Source organism: Pelodiscus sinensis, chromosome 9, assembly GCF_052426305.1.
Source record: "Pelodiscus sinensis isolate ZL-2025 chromosome 9, ASM5242630v1, whole genome shotgun sequence".
Lineage (NCBI taxonomy): Eukaryota > Metazoa > Chordata > Testudines > Trionychidae > Pelodiscus > Pelodiscus sinensis.
Window position 1 is genome coordinate 41,688,045 of NC_143060.1, and position 14,502 is coordinate 41,702,546.

The 14,502-nt window shown below is 47.1% G+C and overlaps 1 protein-coding gene across 4 annotated transcripts in view; it reads left to right on the forward strand.

Moving 5' to 3' along the window:
• Positions 1 to 14,502, forward strand: part of LOC102450245 (putative oxidoreductase ZK1290.5) — a 120,569-nt gene that overhangs the window by 25,945 nt on the left and 80,122 nt on the right. For all 4 annotated transcript variants that reach the window (XR_016350267.1, XM_089780548.1, XM_075936618.2 and 1 more), the window contains exon 2: positions 2,401 to 2,649. Coding sequence is in view for 3 of the 4 variants with exons in the window: in XM_089780548.1 (XP_089636674.1) it covers positions 2,401 to 2,649 (249 nt within the window). In the remaining variant the exon portion in view is untranslated. The remainder of the gene's footprint in view (positions 1 to 2,400; positions 2,650 to 14,502) is intronic.

Consider the following 14,502-nt stretch of genomic DNA (forward strand, 5'->3'; position numbering starts at 1 on the left):
TACTCCACCCCCCCATGGTGCTGCCTCTGTGGGAGGCAGCATGGGGGGAGCAGGCAGCTCTATGGGAGCTGAGAAACATGGAGAGCCATCTTAAAAGTAGGGCTGTTAGTGCATAGCCATTTTAAACGATTAACCGATAAGCATAGGCTTATCAGTTAATCCAAATGACTACATGCCCCACTCCTCCCTTGCTGCCTCTGATACAGGGGCGGCATGCAGGAGCCAGTTTGTGTGGGGAGCCAATTTTTAAACTGGATCACCTCACGGACCAGCTCCGCCTTGCTGATAGAGAGGCAACAAGGAGGGGGTGAAAGGAGCTGGCTCCCTGTGCATGCCAGTTCCTGGGGAGCTGCCTCCCCCCATTGCTGTCTCCCACAGAGGCAGCAAGGTGGGGGGCAGGTGGGATCCAGCACTTGATTTTTAAACCATCTCCCCTCATGGACCAGCTCCACCAGCTTTGATACAGTGGCAGCAGTATGTGGTGAAGGGGTTCCCCGGGAGTGGGGCCGGGAGTGCACTGGCTGCCGTCTCCACCTATGGCGAGTATTTTAGTAACCGTGTAACCATCAAAAATTGTTGCAGTTATATAATTACTAAAGTACATGATATCTAACATCCCTACTTAAAAGCTGGCTCCCCACGGGCACTAGCTCCCATCTCCCCTTCTCCCCCCTTGCTGCCTCTGATACAGAGGCAACGATAGGGGTGGAGGGGGGGAGGAGGTTGAATATATCCTTTAGGATTAACTGAAAAGCTCAGTTACTCCTGCAGCTAACATCCCTAGTTATACCTTTTTACATTAGAGATTAATATGGCTCTTCATGTAGTATTGCAGTGTAGTATTGACACGGGGCTATGTGGGAATTTGTAGGATTTGTCTCTTACACAATAAATTGCTGAAACTAATTTATTCTTTTTAAGAACTGACATACTGATACCTTCATTTTTTGTTAATATTTTCACTATGTAAATATGTATATTACACCTCATATGGAGAATGAATGTGGATTATATGTATTTGCCTGACTGAATATAACTTGTCACTGTCCTTCTCTTAGGATACTGCTTTCAGAATCAACTAATTATGATAGCGTATGCTCATAGGTCATGCAATCCTACAGGATTGATTTGTGTAGGGAATAATTCCGGACACACTGGATGCAGGTGAAAACAAGCAGAGGATTTACTGGTTCACACAGCTGGTAGAATACCCATCAGGGGTTAACCTCGTGAGCACTAACTTAACCAAAACCTACATGAGATTATATAGGCGGAAGATGGATGGAAGGGAAGTGATTTGATAGGTCTAGCGGCAGAAATTAGATGAGCGCATAAGCCAATGAACTACGAAGGTTACACAGTATCTCTGCCCATTGCCAATTAAACATCTTATCAATAACACAGGTAGTTATTCCTAACAAGCTAAATAAGCCAACATAAACAAAATGGACATGTTGATGGGAGCTTGTTTTGTTGCAATTGTGATATGTCTTCTGCGAAATGACTACTTCCTTGTGTTGGCACAGTCCTTGGGATCCAAGCTGATTTGTCTGAAATTACAGGAGACAGTGAGAGAAACCGCACAGCCAGGCTGGTACCAGCCAGGCCTTATCAGAGTGAGGCCCCTTTGGAATGTGGTTGCCAGGGGAACCACGGTTATGGTAATTGCCTGTCTGCATGCTTCCCAGGCCTTGCCTAATGATTTAGGATTTGAGTTCTCAGTTCTCAGCAAGATACCATGGACTGCCTCAGTTTACCCCTACAATTTGGATCTCACTTTTTTATAGTTATTTACTGCTGAAATGCCAAGATTTCAGTGGAGTTACTCCTGATTTATACCAATGTAGGTGAGCTCAGAATGAGACCCTATGTTTTCCTATAGCATGTATTTTTTTTTAGTATTCACTCTCGTTCATTTCTCATTTTTGTATAATTATTTGTTGACCCAATATGCTAATTGTTGCAACAGCAAAAATTGCAAACAGAAACATCTGGCAAAATTCTGTTTCTCACTAAGTACAATTGAACCTTCCTACTCTGGGTTTCCATAATCCAGGAACACCTATGGTATGGAGGAGAAAGTGACTCTGCACACTGCCTCTCCCCCTCTCCCAGCTGGGGGAATGGCAGTGAAGCAATGCACTTCCCCTATGGCCTTTCCCTGCCACTCCCGTAGTGGCAGGAAGTGGAGCCTGGGAATAGTGGGGGATGCGAAACTGCATTGGCCCCTTGGAGTGGGGCATCAGGAAAGCACCCACTCCCATCCTCCTCACACTCAAACACTGCAATGCCCTCCATGGTCCAGCAAAATCTTTAATCTTACACACCCTGTTTCCCAGTGTTGCCAGATTAAAGAGGTTCAAGTTTAATAACAATTCATGTCTATTATCTTTTGCTTAGGTACATCCCATCAAGGTGGATATTCCCATGATGCAGTGGTGTATGCACTGCAGAAATGTGGCATTCGTCATATTGATACAGCAAAAAGATATGGCTGTGAATCACTCCTTCAGAAAGCTATCAAAGAAAGTGATGTGAAGCGAGAGGACCTCTGGATAACTACCAAACTCTGGCAAAATGATTATGGCTATGAAAACACAAAACAAGCCTGCCTGGAATCATGCAAAAGACTTGGCATTCAGTACCTTGGTATGATGTTTATGTGTTGTTAATTTATTGTGCCTCCCATGTGAGTGTTGAGAAAGAGAAATACATTCCTTCTAGAATGGACTTCATATCAGAGATATGCCATCGGTGCCAAATTCTTTCTTTAGTTATATGTCTGCAAACCTCTTGCCTCAGCTGTTCTTCATGATGGTTGCATGCATGAAACTGATGGCACAGAATATTGCCCTAGAATTGTAGCTGTTTTGCGATCTTTATGAATGAACTAAAGAATGAATTTTGTAAAATTGCATTAATTGTTAAATCAAGTTGGGGATCAGCAATACAACAGTTCAAGTACTTTAGTTAAGGAAACAAAGATTGCTATAGAAACTTTAAAATAATTCATTGGTAAATTTCTGGTAGCTTGTATGGTATATTATAGCTTATTTCTGAAATGTCCAATTTCAAAGTATGGGGTCACCTTTGAAAATGTTACCCTTCAAACTGTTTCTAAAATTATGACTATTTTTTTAAAAATTTTGACTAGCTTGCTTGTTGTCTGATGCCATGGATTTTGGCAACAATTTTCAAAAGCTCGTCAATGACATCTAAAATCAATGAGATTTAGGTGATGCTTACCGGTAACTGGTTAACTGGCAAGCCCAGTTGGACTGGAGCAGCCCATGCCATGGCAGGCCCGAATAGGCTAGAGCAGCCCTCCGTCGTGGGTGGGGAGCTGCTGCAATCTTTCTGGGTCTGCCGTGGCCAGGGGGCTGTTTAAATGGAATTTAATTTTGGTTAACTTTTTAACTTAGATCTTATATCCTTAGTGATATACCTATAGTGTAGTATAGCATAATCAGAGAAACTGACATGGAGATTATGAGAGAGGTTATGTCATAGAACCGAGGTGTCCAACCAGTTCTGAGTGAACTACCCACACTCCACAGGCCAAATAGCCACATGTGGCTATAGTGTTGGACACCACAGTTATAGAATATAGAATAGTATTTGAGGTAAGAAGAAGATGCAGGGGTGACACTAGTTAGGTTCCCATTATCTTTTGATAGCAATAGGGAGATGTCACAGAAATAAATAAAACTAAAGAATATTTTAGAAGCTTTTTGGGACATGGGGGACAATTTCTTTTTCCTAGATGAAGGGAGAAAATGAAAAGGGAGAGGACATGAAAAATAACAATCTAAGATTATTATATTGTAGGCGTTCAAACCAAAATGTCAGTGTTGACTGCCAAGGAAAAATAAATGTAACGGTCAAACTTATCTGTGGTAGCAGTAAAAGTCTTCACTTTGCTCCTCCTCCTCTTCCAGCATCCGCACCAATAAATAAGCTATAAGGCAGAAACAAACAGCTTTTGTTTAAAAAAAATACATACAAAGGTTTTGTACAGTTTCTTATTCAGTGCTAGACTTAGGTGTATGTCCCCTGAGTGTGTTGTAAGGTGAACAAAAAGAAAATTCAAATAATTTAAAGTATACAATAAAAAATTGTGGGCTCTGTCTATGCATCCATAGTATATTCTAGTTCTAACTGTACAAATGTATCCATCAGTGGCTTCCTGGCTTCCTACAGATTAATGTGAAATGTTCTAAAACCACTTTGATGCAGTCCGTCTAAATTGAGAAGTAACATATTCTCTTCATCATTGCTCTCCCTTTAACTCATCCACTCCTCAGCTGCGTCTAGACTGGAATGATTTGCGGAAATACTTTTAACGGAAAAGCTTTTCAGTTAAAAGTATTTCCGCAAAAGAGCGTCTAGATTGGCACAGATGCTTTTGCGCAAAAAGTGCTTTTGCGCAAAAGCATCCGTGGCCAGTATAGATGCGATTTTGCGCAAGAAAGCTCCGATGGCCATTTTAGCCATCGGGCTTTCTTGCGCAAAAAATTAAGGTGCCTGTCTACAATGGCAAGAATACTTGCGCAAGAGGGCTTATCCCTGAGCGGGAGCGTGAAAGTATTTGCGCAAGAAGCACTGATTTTGTACATTTTGCTCTTGCGAAAATTCAAGTGGCCAGTGTAGACAGCTGGCAAGTTTTTGTGCAAAAGCAGCTGCTTTTGCGCAAAATCTTGCCGGTCTAGACGCACCCCTCATGTTTTGTATTTCCTCTCTTATTTTGCTTGCTGTGGCAATGGTGCTGAATGCTGATTAGAGAAAACTTGATCCAATAGCAGGAAATTATTTTTGGATAATTTATTTGAATACTACAGACTTTTTGTATCTTTTTGGATATTATATTGATAACTGTCACAGCTAGTACAAATATTCAATAGATACATTATTTTTGCTTTATTGATCCAGGAATAGTTGCATTCAAAAACCTATTTTCAGAGGGCCGCAGTATTCTAATTGCTGTTACCATCTAGTTCCTGGAATGGCATGAGAGAAAGAGTGTGAGTGAGAAAGCTTGTGTTTGTTGCATATGTGTAGAATGACCAGGCATCCTGTTTTTAAAGGGATAGTCCTGTATTTAATCCCTCCTGCAGGTATTCTGACTTTTTCTTAAAAGCAGGTAAATTGTCTCACATCTTCAATCTCGCCCACATCAAAACTGTCTAGACCTACTGCTGTCCAGATACTTACCAGCTGCCCACATACGAGCAGTGAGTGGGAAGATCCAGTGGCTTATGATGGGGTTGGGTGTACAAGGCTGGTGGTGGGGAAAAGCTGCAGCACACAAGGCTGGCTGCTTCCCCTGCTGGTTTGTCAGCACAGCCCCCATCGTTTTCTGGCTTTCAGCTAATAGGATCCTGCCCATTTCAGGCTGGCACTGGCTGTATGCTGCAAGCTGTGGTGGCTGGTGGGTACAAGAAGGTGCTAGGTGACAGTAACTTACAAGGCACCTCTGCCCACCCATCAGCCCTTTATGTGCTCCCCTCTCACTGTACTCTCCTTGCTTTGCCCTTTCAACTCCCCCCATCGCTGCCTTGCTGCTCCTCTGTTTTTAACATCATGTTTGTACTAGTGTACAGTAATTCCCTTGACATCTCAAGGAATATTAATTTGCACTTGTATAAATGAGGTAAGGGATCAAGTCCTTGTATTTTTAAGATTGTGCCATTTAGCTACAACCGTCCATTGAGGGCAGGAGAAAGCCACACCTTACCTATACTGCACAAGCAGTATTCTGCCACACAGAGTCATTTGTCTCCCAGAGTCCCCCACTATGCACGGGAGCACACAGACTGCTGCACTACTTTAGGGATGCAGCATACTCCCTTTGAAGGTCAAGCCAATGCTGCTGACTAGCCATAGCGCCAAAGACAGTTCCATCTCTCCCTGCTATTGTTGGTGTGTACTGGTACCTCCAGGAGTGTAAGTAGAGAGAACAGGGACTGCAGTTTGACCCAGACCTTAAGTGTCTTGTATAACCACCTAAAAGTCAGACAGAATCTAGGGGTATGTCTACACTACCCTCCTAGTTCGAACTAGGAGGGTAATGTATGCATACCGCACTTGCTAATGAAGCCCGGGATTTGAATTTCCCGGGCTTCATTAGCATAAGCGGGGAGCCGCCATTTTTAAATCCCCGCTGCTTCGAACCCCGTGTAGCGCGGCTACACGGGGCTCGAACTAGGTAGTTCGGACTAGGGTCCTATTCCGAACTACCGTTACTCCTCGTGAAACGAGGGTTCGAAGCAGCGGGGATTTAAAAATGGCGGCTCCCCGCTTATGCTAATGAAGCCCGGGAAATTCAAATCCCGGGCTTCATTAGTAAGTGCGGTATGCATACATTACCCCGCTAGTTCGAACTAGCGGGGTAGTGTAGACATACCCTAGCTGATATACATTCTCTCTTTTCCGTTTGCTGTGATTTCATAGTCATAACTCACACTAATCATTTGTCACTCTATTAGGATTGCTAACAGAGTCCACAATTTTTTCAGTTTAAATTTAAAAATTCATGGCTGCTCGATATTCCTCTGCAGAGGCATTTTAACTTTTATTTTTAAATGGGGCCAGACTTTTAGAGGAGCTGAATATTCATAAATCCTTTTGGCGTCAGTAGGAGTTGAAAATCAGGCAATATGATTCTTCGTTGAGTTGTGTCCCCGAGGGTGCTCCACTTGATGTGCTGGGTCCATCGCGGCACCGCAAAACGGAGAAACTTCCACAGCAGGAGCCCTGCCAGCCCATGCATATGCTCCTGCTGCCTCGCGCCGTTCGAGCTGTTACAGCTGAGCGCGGGCCGGCTCGTCAGTTTCCTTCAACCGTCCGCAGCCGCAGACGGATCTAGGACGCGCTCCCTCTCCGGCCTGAGGAGAAAGGGGAGTTTTACCTAGAAATCTGTTTGCTACTTGGCAGTTCATAGTTAGGATAGTTGTTAATAGTTCTTAATAGTTATTACTTAGTTAGTTCTTGAGATCCTTGTTTCCGTCCTAGTCTATACTCTGTTAGTAGCCTGAAAAAAAAAAAAAAAAAGAAAGAAAAGAAAAGAAGACTGTTTTATTGTTATCTGATACAAAATGCCTGGCTTCAAGAAATGTTCCCAATGCCAGGAGGCAATGCCCGACTCAGATGGGCACTCACGCTGCGTTAAATACCTAGGGGACGGGCACATTCCTATGAAGTTCCCTCCCTGAATGAAATTGACAGCTTACGCTCAGCGTGATAGGGAAATGTGGCTGAGGGTGATTTTATTTAACAAAGCCCTCCAGTCTGAGGCGACCACGCTGTCTCCCGCTGCCTCTGGAGCTCACTTGCCTCGTTCACCTGAAAAGGAGCTCCACAAACATACCGAGCCACCGCAGTGCAGGAGCGTACGGGACAGACCGGGTACCTCTGGCTCTTTGCCAAGGCACCCGACAGAGAAGGCGGGCAAGGGCTGTAGTGCCTCAGCCCCGACTTTTGCCGGCTCAAAAGACCCAATGCGGGCTCCTTCTAAAGGACCGCAGGCAGACTCGGCACTGGCAGCGGCTCCAACGGTCAGGTTACAACCAACAATGGTGGCCCCGGCACCGGCTGATGCTGCGCGTGCGCAGCCACTCGCAATTCTACCGGCACCCGTGCCCGCGGTGCCGGCTGCTGAGACCTTGCTCTCCGCGGTGCCGCAAGCAACAGCGTCGACTCAGGCACCGCAGGTGATCAACGGCACCGCGCAGCCCTCTGCACCACAGCCTCCTCCAGCACCGGCACAGCTGTTAACTCCCGCGGCACCGCTGATTCATCTCCAGGGCAGCCATGTGACCAGGACCACACCAATTCAAACGGCACCGTCTTCTCCTACTGATCGTTCGGTGCCGACTGAGGTTCCTAACAAGTCAAGGCGCGTTCGGACTCCTTCACTCACACCTGACCGAGCGCAGTGCTCTCCGGGACTCTGGTCACCAGTTTCAATTTGCTCGGACAACCATCATGCTTCTCATTATGTCTCCACTAGGGACTGCTACCATAGATCACCTCAGCGATCACCGTCGTACCATCACTATCACTACCACGATGAATGACACTATTCTTGCTATTCTCGCTCTCCATCTCGTTTTTCTGACAGATCTATATCACCGAGGTCCTCGGGATGTTCGAGATATTCACATCAATGCGATGCGTCCAGAGCCTACTCTCCCAGACGCTCCCCGACTCATCGTCGGAGATATGATCATTACTATGATGACCGTCGATGTCCTCGTACCACGCGATATCCGCGATCACAATCTCCGCAACCCACTCGCCCAGCGTCTCCACTTCGCGCATCTTCGCCTACGATTCCATCAGTGCCTGTGGAGGGCGCTGTCTCAGTTACTAATCAGGATGAGTATGAGAACAACTATACTCCAAATAGGGAACTACGGACCCCTGAGTCTCCGGCCAACCATTCATCATCATCTCCGGACGATGCTGTCTTCCCTGGGGAGCTATCCCCGTGGAAGATCACAAACAGTTTCAGGAGCTCTTTGCCAGAGTTGCACAATCTCAGGATATTCAAACTACGGACGTACAGCAAAAGCAACACCCCTTGCTAAAGAACTTGCAATCCTCACAAAAATCAAAACTGGCTCTGCCCCTCGATGAGGCTATCCTGGAAGTCGCAAATGACATATGGCAGACTCCCGCCGCTTCCTTACCAACTAACAGGAGGGCGGACAAGAAATACTTTATAAACCAAAAGGGTATGGACTTTTTGTTTATGCATCCCCAGCCCAATTCCCTCGTTATGGTCGCCGCCCAACAAAGATCAAAGACGGCTCAAAATAAAATTACTGCAAGTGACAAAGAGGCTACCGCCTAGACATTTTAGATAGAAAACTGTATTCCGCCACTTCAGTTCTCCGAATGTGTAATTACGCGGCCCCCCTCGCGAATCATGATTTTGACAACTACTCCAAATTAGTCCCTCTTCTGGAACACCTACCAGACTCGAAGCGTCAGATCTTGAGGGCGGTAATACAGGAGGGCTACACAACGGCCAGAACAGCACTACAGATTGATTTAGAAATTATAGTAATTCTGTAACCATTCCATGTAATGTAGGAATGTGTACATTCCTTAGAAAAACAAGACTTCTTCGAGTAGTGTCCCCGTGAGTGCTCCACTGTAGGTGTCGGGCTTGTCCCGGTGCCGCAGATGGGAGATTTTCAATAGCCGTAGGCAGCCAGACTGCGTATGCACGGTCAGCGCCTTGTGCCATTCGTGCCCTTTGCCTGTTGTGCATGGTCCAGCTCCCGCCAGTTCCTCTCAACCATCCCTGGTCATAGACAGAGCTCCTGAACTCTCCTTGTTTTCCTGTGAGAAGTTCTCCTTTGAATAGTTAGAATAGTGATATAGTTGTTAATTTAGTAGTTAGTGAGTTAGTTTCCATTGCCATTCTAGTTAAAAAAACAAAAACTAAAAAAACCCTCGTTAGAATGTTTCTTGGTTTTTAGCCCCTTAAAAAAAAAAGAAGAAGAAGAAAGAAGAGGGGGGACAAGTTTCAACTGACCTCCACAATGCCTTGTTCACCAGGTTTAAAAAGTACAGTCTTTGCTGTGAAGCCATGTGGCTTGTATTCAATGTCTGGGGGAGGCGCATGTGCCGCAAAAGTTTACACACTGCTCCAAGCTGACAGCCAGAGCGTGCAGAGATAGGGAAATGTGCCTCAAAATTATCCTTTTCGACAAGGCACTTCAACCCCCAGACACTACAACATCAGCAAGGCCGGAGTCTACCGTGCCTCAGAAACGCAGAGAGTGGTGCCCAGAGATGGCCCCAACGTGTAAGACTACGGCATCTCAGGTGAGCTGTCTGCCTGCTGCTCCAGCGAGCAGAGTCAGCACGGGGGACAAGCTGGGTACGTCCAGCACTATTCCTACGAGTTCTCAGGCATCTATGAGCGCCAAACATAAGAAAGCCGCAATTCCTCTACTGACTGCTAAGGCACTGCCGGCACCAAGATTAGCGTTGGCACTAGATATCCCTGAGGACTGGGCATCCATTCCGCACTGCTACCATCATGGGTGCCCTCAGCACCAGCATCCCTGGCACCGACCTTCTCCCCATCACCATCTCCCTCACCTCTGGCACGTGATTCCCCCATAACAAGTGTCCGTTACTACCATTACAGGAACCATCCATATTCTCTATGATATAGTCCCCGGTCTCCATATCGGGAACCACAGTGGGAGGATGCAAGGCACTATGGGAAAGAAGGCACATTCTTTTTCTTCACCACCTTCCTCCAGGACCATGCCACATTTCCCCTAGAATCATAGAGCTCGAAGAGACCTCAGGAGGTCATCAAGTCCAGCCCCCTGCCCAAGGCAGGACCAATCCCAACCAAATCAACCCAGCCAGGGCTTTGTCAAGCTGAGACTTAAAAAATCTCTAGGTATGGTGATTCCACCACCTCCCTAGGTAACCCATTTCAGTGCTTCACCACCCTCCTAGTGAAATAGTTTTTCCTAATATCCAACCTAGACATTTCCCACTGTAACTTGAGACCATTGCTCCTTGTTCTACCATCCGTCGCTACTGTGAACAGCCTCTCTCCATCCTCTTTGGAACCTCCCTTCATGAAGTTGAAGGCTGCTATCAAATCCTCCCTCACTCTTCTCTTCTTCATACTAAACAAACCCAAATCCTTCAGTCTCTCCTCATAGGTCATGTGCTCCAGCCCCCTAATCATTTTGCTCACCCTTGGCTGGACCCTCTCCAGTGCGTCCACATCCTTTCTATAGTGGGAGGCTCAGAATTGGACACAATATTTTGGATGTGGCCTCACCAGAGCTGAATAAAGGGGAATAATCACTTCTCTAGATCTGCTTCCAATGCTCCAATATGCCCTTGGCCTTCTTGGCTACCAGGGCACACTGTTGCCTCATATCCAGCTTCTCATCTACTGTAATCCCCAGGTCCTTTTCTGCAGAACTGCTACTTAGCCATTCAGTCCCCAGCCTGTAACAATGCTTGGAATTCTTCCATCCCAAGTGCAGGACCCTACACTTGTCCTTGTTGAACCACATCAGATTTCTTTTGGACCAATCCTCTAATCTGTCCAGGTCACTCTGGACCATATCCCTGCCCTCCAGCGTATCTACCTCTCCTCCTAGCTTAGTGTTATCTGCAAACTTGCTGAGGGTGCAATCTATCCCCTCATCTAGGTCATGTTCGGAATGTCCTTCTATCACCAGGAGTGGGAGCTTCCTCAAGACCACACCCCTGCCCTTGTGCTATATATAGTGTGTGTTTGTGGTGGGAGGAGATGTCCCTTGCCTCTGTGTAGAGTGGCCTTGTGGAGAGAGGGCATCCTGCTGTGTCCCACTTTGGAGTCAGGAGAATGTCATGTCCTTTCACACATGCATGTGGCTAACAGGGTCAGGCCCATGTGTAGCAGCCAGCTGGGGCCACATGCCCAGGGGTGGCGCGGCACATGCTCGCACATGCACGGGTTGCTGCATGATCCGTGGACAGCAAGGCCCACATGCGCAGTCCCTGGTTTCCGTCCCCTCCTCCCCCTGCCTAAGGGGACAGTGATGGCACTCACCTGTTGTTGCCTGGCCTCAGATGACACCGGCGACAGGCCCTCGGGTGCCCTGGCTGCTCAGCATCCTCTGTCTGGTCTCCTGCGGCTCCTGGCTCTCCTCCTCCTCCTCCCCGATGCCCTGGTCAGGGCCCTCTGCTGCAGAGTTAACGATCACCTGGGGGCATGGCCCGTCCTGCCCCCCAGGATGCGGTCCAGGGCATTGAAATAGGGGCAGGTGTCTGTGTCATCCCCTGGCATAGGCCTGCCACAGCTCCTTGATTTTCATCCGCACCTGCTCCTGGGTGCGGCTGTGGCCCATGGTGGCCAGGCTGGCAGCCATCCAGCTGTAGATGGCTGTGTTCCTGCATCTAGTGTGGAGATCATGGACATTGGAGGCCTCCCCCCAAACCTCAATCAGGTCCACGATCTCCACACTAGCCCAGGAAGGCTCCTTCCTTTTGTGACCCCTGGCAGGCTCCTGGGAGCTGGGGGACTGGTTATGGGGAGCAGTGGAGGGCTGGCTGCCGGTGGCTTGCTGGTTCATGTTGGGGCCACTGAGTCAGGGGCAGTGACTGCTGGCTCTGGGTTGGCAGGCCTGGAGCTGGCACAGGCACTATGGCCAGACTCTATCCCTTTAAGGGCTCCGAGTAAGGGGGAAGGCGGAGGAGATTTTCTGGTTGTGCCCAGAGTGGCCACCAGGGCTTCCTGGGAAGGGTTGGAGGCCCCCTATTTTAAAGTAAGCGTCTACACAGTGCTTATTTCGAATTAGCTATTTCCAATTTGGTGTTATTCCTCGTGGAATGAGGTTTACCAAATTCAAAATAAACGCTCCGCTATTTCAAATTAATTTTGAAATAGCGGTTTGGCTGTGTAGATGCTAGGAAAGTTATTTCAGAATAACGGCTGTTATTTCGAAATAACTTTGCTGTGTAGACATACCCTTCCTCTCTTCCAAGTGCTTCAGAAGGGATTCCTTGAGGATCCTCTCCATGATTTTTCCAGGGATGAGGTAAGGCTGACTGGTCCGTAGTTCCCTGGGTTGTCCTTCTTCCCTTTTTAAAAGTTGGGCACTACATTTGCCTTTTTCCAGTCATCCGGGATCTCTCCCAAGCTCCACGAGTTTTCAAAGATAATGGCCAATGGCTCTGCAATGACACTTGCCAACTCCCTCAGTATCCTCAGATGCATTAAAACTGGGCCCATGGATTTGTGTATGTTTAGCTTTCCTAAATAGTTCCTAACTTGCTCTTTCCCCACCAAGGGCTGTCCACCTCCTTTCCATACTGCGTTGCCTACTGCATTTGTCTGGGAGCTGACCTTGTCCGTGAAGACAGAGGCAAAGAAAGCATTGAATACTTCAGCTTTTCCCACATCATCTGTCACTAGGTTACCTTCCTCATCCAGTAAGGGCCCCATACCCTCTCTGATCGCCCTCTTATTGTTAATATTCCTGTAGAAACCTTTCTTGTTATCCTTCATATCCTTTGCTAGCTGCAATTCCAATTGCGCTTTCGCCTCCCTGATTAGTCCTCTGCATTCTTGAGCAATATATCTATACTCCTCCCTAGTCATCTGTCCAAGTTTCCACTTCTTATAAGCTTCCTTTTTGTTTAAGCTCACCAAAGACATCCCTGGTAAGCCAATCTGGTCGCCTACCATATTTGCTTTTCTTGCTGCGCATTGGGATGGTTTCTTCCTGTGCCTTTAATAAGGCTTCTTTAAAATACTGCCAGCTGTCCTGGACTGCTTTCCCCTTCATGTAAGTCTTTCTCCTTCATGTAAGCATCCCAGGGAATCTTGCCCATCAGTTCTCTGAGGGAGTCCATGTCTGCCTTTCTGAAGTCCAGGGTGTGTATTTTGCTACTCTCCTTTCTCCCTTTGGTCAGGATCCTGAAATCTTCCATCTCATGATCACTGCTTCCCAGATTGTCACCCACCTCTACTTTCCCTACTAGTTCCTCTCTCTCTGCTTGCCTATGCATTTTCCCCGTTCCCTAAACTATAAGCAGCACTCCAGTGTAATCTCGTCACGACAATCATCGCCACCACGTTCTGACCGTTATTACGGATATCATCACAGACCGTATTATTTCTCACATCACCATTACCGCTCGCACTCCTACAGGCAGTCACTGTGCTGCTGCCATTCATCAAGTTGCTAGCCGGTTACCTCTGAGCCACAGCAACAGCAACCACCTACTCCTCCATTGCAAAGCCCTACCCTCCCAGAATCAACAATCCGAGCCAGAGGAGGGTCAATTATCCGAAGTGGAGGACCAACAACCTGACACTTCACCTACAAACCAGTCCTCATCCTCCTCCAACAAGGCAGTCTTTCCAGGGGATATGTCCCCACCCAACAACCTGAAACAATTTCAGTAATTGTTTAAGCGTGTGGCGGAAAGCCAGGAGGTTCAGTTGGGGGAAATGCAGAGTAAACAGTATCGCCTCTTGAAAAATCTGCAGCCTCAACATTGGTCTAAGCCGCACTTCCTATCGATGAGGCGATTATGGATTTTGGTAGAAAGTATTACTCATCAGTGACTTACTTTGCATTGTGAACTATACCGCCCTGGTCTCAAACCACAATTTTGATAATTATGCCAATCTGACACAGCTTATTCAATACCTTCCGGACTCCAAGAGACCACTCTTGAAAGCTGTGTTACCAGAGGGTTATACATCAGCAAGGGCTGGGATGCAGATCGCTCTAGACATTGTGGACATGGCCGCGCATTCCACGGCTACAGGGATCACGATGAGGAGATCTTCCTGGCTCATGTTGGCTGGCATCCCAAAAGAGCTTCAAACCAAGATGGAGGACCTCCCATTTGAGAAACAAAAGCTCTTTGCTGACTAAATAGATGAGGTCCTCCACTCCAGGAAAGATTCGCGCACTACTCTTCAGACGCTTGGAATGTACACACCTCTGTATAGAT